Genomic DNA, 2,272 nt, shown 5'->3' on the forward strand with positions numbered 1-2,272 from the left:
AGGCTTCCTGAGAGGAGAGTAGCTCTGCGAGGTGGGGATGGAGAGTTCTCGGGGACCGGCCTTCTGCTAGCCCTGCCTGGGAGACACCCCAAGACTGTGGAATCCTGTGCCTCAAAACTTCCAGAGGAGCCTCGTATGTCACAAAGTGGCCTGAGGGGCTTCCAGCTTATTTGGGGGGAGTGCAGACGAGGATGCTACAGACATGTTTGACCCACACGTATTAGACTGCCCAGCAGTGATTTTCGACAATGGATCCGGGCTTTGCAAGGCAGGACTCTCTGGAGAGATTGGCCCCCGCCACGTTGTCAGCTCTGTCGTGGGACACCCCAAGTTTAAGACGCCTTTGACGGGGGCCAACCAGAAGAAGTACTTTGTGGGGGAAGAGGCCCTGCACAGGCACGAGATCCTTCACCTGCACTACCCCATCGAGCGTGGCCTGATCACAGGCTGGGAAGACATGGAGAAGCTTTGGAAGCACCTGTTCGAGTGGGAGCTGGGAGTCAAGGCCAATGACCAGCCGGTGCTCATGACAGAGCCCTCACTGAACCCCAGGGAGACCCGGGAGAAGATGGCCGAGTTGATGTTTGAGAGCTTCGATGTGCCTGCCTTCTACCTGTCGGACCAGGCTGTGCTGGCCCTCTACGCCTCGGCCTGCGTCACAGGCCTGGTGGTGGACAGCGGGGATGGGGTCACCTGCACTGTCCCCATCTTCGAGGGCTACTCCCTGCCCCATGCTGTCACCAAGCTCTATGTGGCGGGGAGGGACATCACAGAGCACCTTACCCGGCTGCTGCTGGCCAGTGGGAGGACCTTCCCGTGTGTGCTGGACAAAGCCCTGGTGGACGACATCAAGGAGAAGCTGTGTTATGTGGCCCTGGAGCCGGAGAAAGAGCTGTGCCGGAGGCCGGAGGAGGTCCTCCGCGAGTACAAGCTGCCTGACGGCAACATCGTTCCCATCGGGGACCAGCTGTACCAGGCGCCCGAGGCCCTGTTCTCGCCTGAGCAGCTGGGCATCCAGAACCCAGGCCTGTCCAAGATGGTCTCCTGCAGCATCACCAAATGTGACGCTGACATCCAGAAGACCCTCTATGGGGAGATTGTGCTGTCCGGCGGCACCATGCTCTTCCAGGGGCTGGATGACCGGCTTCTGAGGGAGCTGGAGCAGCTGGCCACCAAGGGGACCCCCATCAAGATCACGGCACCACCCGACCGCTGGTTCTCCACGTGGATTGGTGCCTCCATCGTCACTTCCCTGAGCAGCTTCAAGCAGATGTGGGTCACCTCTGCAGACTTCAAGGAGTTTGGGACAACTGTGGTTCAGAGAAGATGCTTCTGAGGGGCCCTGAGTCCAGGGCAGCACTATAGGTGGGACGTGAGTTCACTGTGTGGCATCCTCAGGATGTTCAATAAAAGACAAGATGGTGCAGTGTTTGGCCATGTCAGGCTTGGTTCATTCTCGGGGCACCAGAAAAATTTCTGACTTTGGTGGGGAATCTCTTTTCAGTAGTTCCATCTCCTGGCCCCCTTTCTCCTGAGAAAGCCCTGGGTTATGAGTTGAGTGTCCTTATGTAGAGTTTGTGCCCAAAGCAAGGGCCCAGGGCTCCTGCCCAGAACCTGGAACCTGCATTTTAAACATGTGTCTTATGTCTGTCGGCGCTGAGAGGGGAAACAAGCAGGAATGCTGTGCTGTTCTGAGGTCACGAAATCCTCTTCTGAGATAGCATCACAGGGTTTACAGTCTGCCTAAACCCGGGACGGGCAGCTGAGTGAGGTGGAAACCCTTGCCTGGGTGGAAGGATTCAGGAAGGAGCAGAAATTGCCATCGTTTTACAGTTCTGTGATGGTCCTCCTCCTAGTGGCAGTTTAAGAATCACTGGTTGATTATTGTGATGTTTCTGTTTGTTTTTACTTTCAAAGTTGTTTATAGCATTGTTTAGGGGTAAATACTAGAGAGAGTTAATGGCCATCAATAAAATCTCATTTGAATAAATTATGCATAGAATGAATTTTTTCCACATTGATGGTGTGGAACCCTCTCAAAATGTTATTGGGAGAGAAGTAGAAAATAATAGAGATATCTTTATAAAGTGAATTCCCCCTTTTTTTGATAAACACTTTAGCATGTATACCTGAGCAGGTTAGTATGTACAGGCATAAGTAAATATGTGTCTTCTGGGTTTATAAGCACATGGGAAAAAGAATGAAGGGCAGACACCGTGTGTTGGTGGGGAAGGAAGAAATGAGAGGTAGTAGAGGGGGAGAGGAAATCTTT

The 2,272-nt window shown here is 53.3% G+C and overlaps 1 protein-coding gene across 1 annotated transcript; it reads left to right on the forward strand.

Annotated features, from left to right (window-relative positions):
• Positions 1 to 202: 202 nt before the first annotated feature.
• Positions 203 to 1,336, forward strand: ACTRT2 (actin related protein T2). Its single transcript, XM_040264179.1, has one exon. The coding sequence runs from the start codon at positions 203 to 205 to the stop codon at positions 1,334 to 1,336; it is 1,134 nt and encodes a 377-aa protein (XP_040120113.1).
• Positions 1,337 to 2,272: the final 936 nt, after the last annotated feature.

The sequence above is a fragment of the Oryx dammah genome, unplaced genomic scaffold (assembly GCF_014754425.2).
Source record: "Oryx dammah isolate SB20612 unplaced genomic scaffold, SCBI_Odam_1.1 HiC_scaffold_21, whole genome shotgun sequence".
Classification (NCBI taxonomy): domain Eukaryota; kingdom Metazoa; phylum Chordata; class Mammalia; order Artiodactyla; family Bovidae; genus Oryx; species Oryx dammah.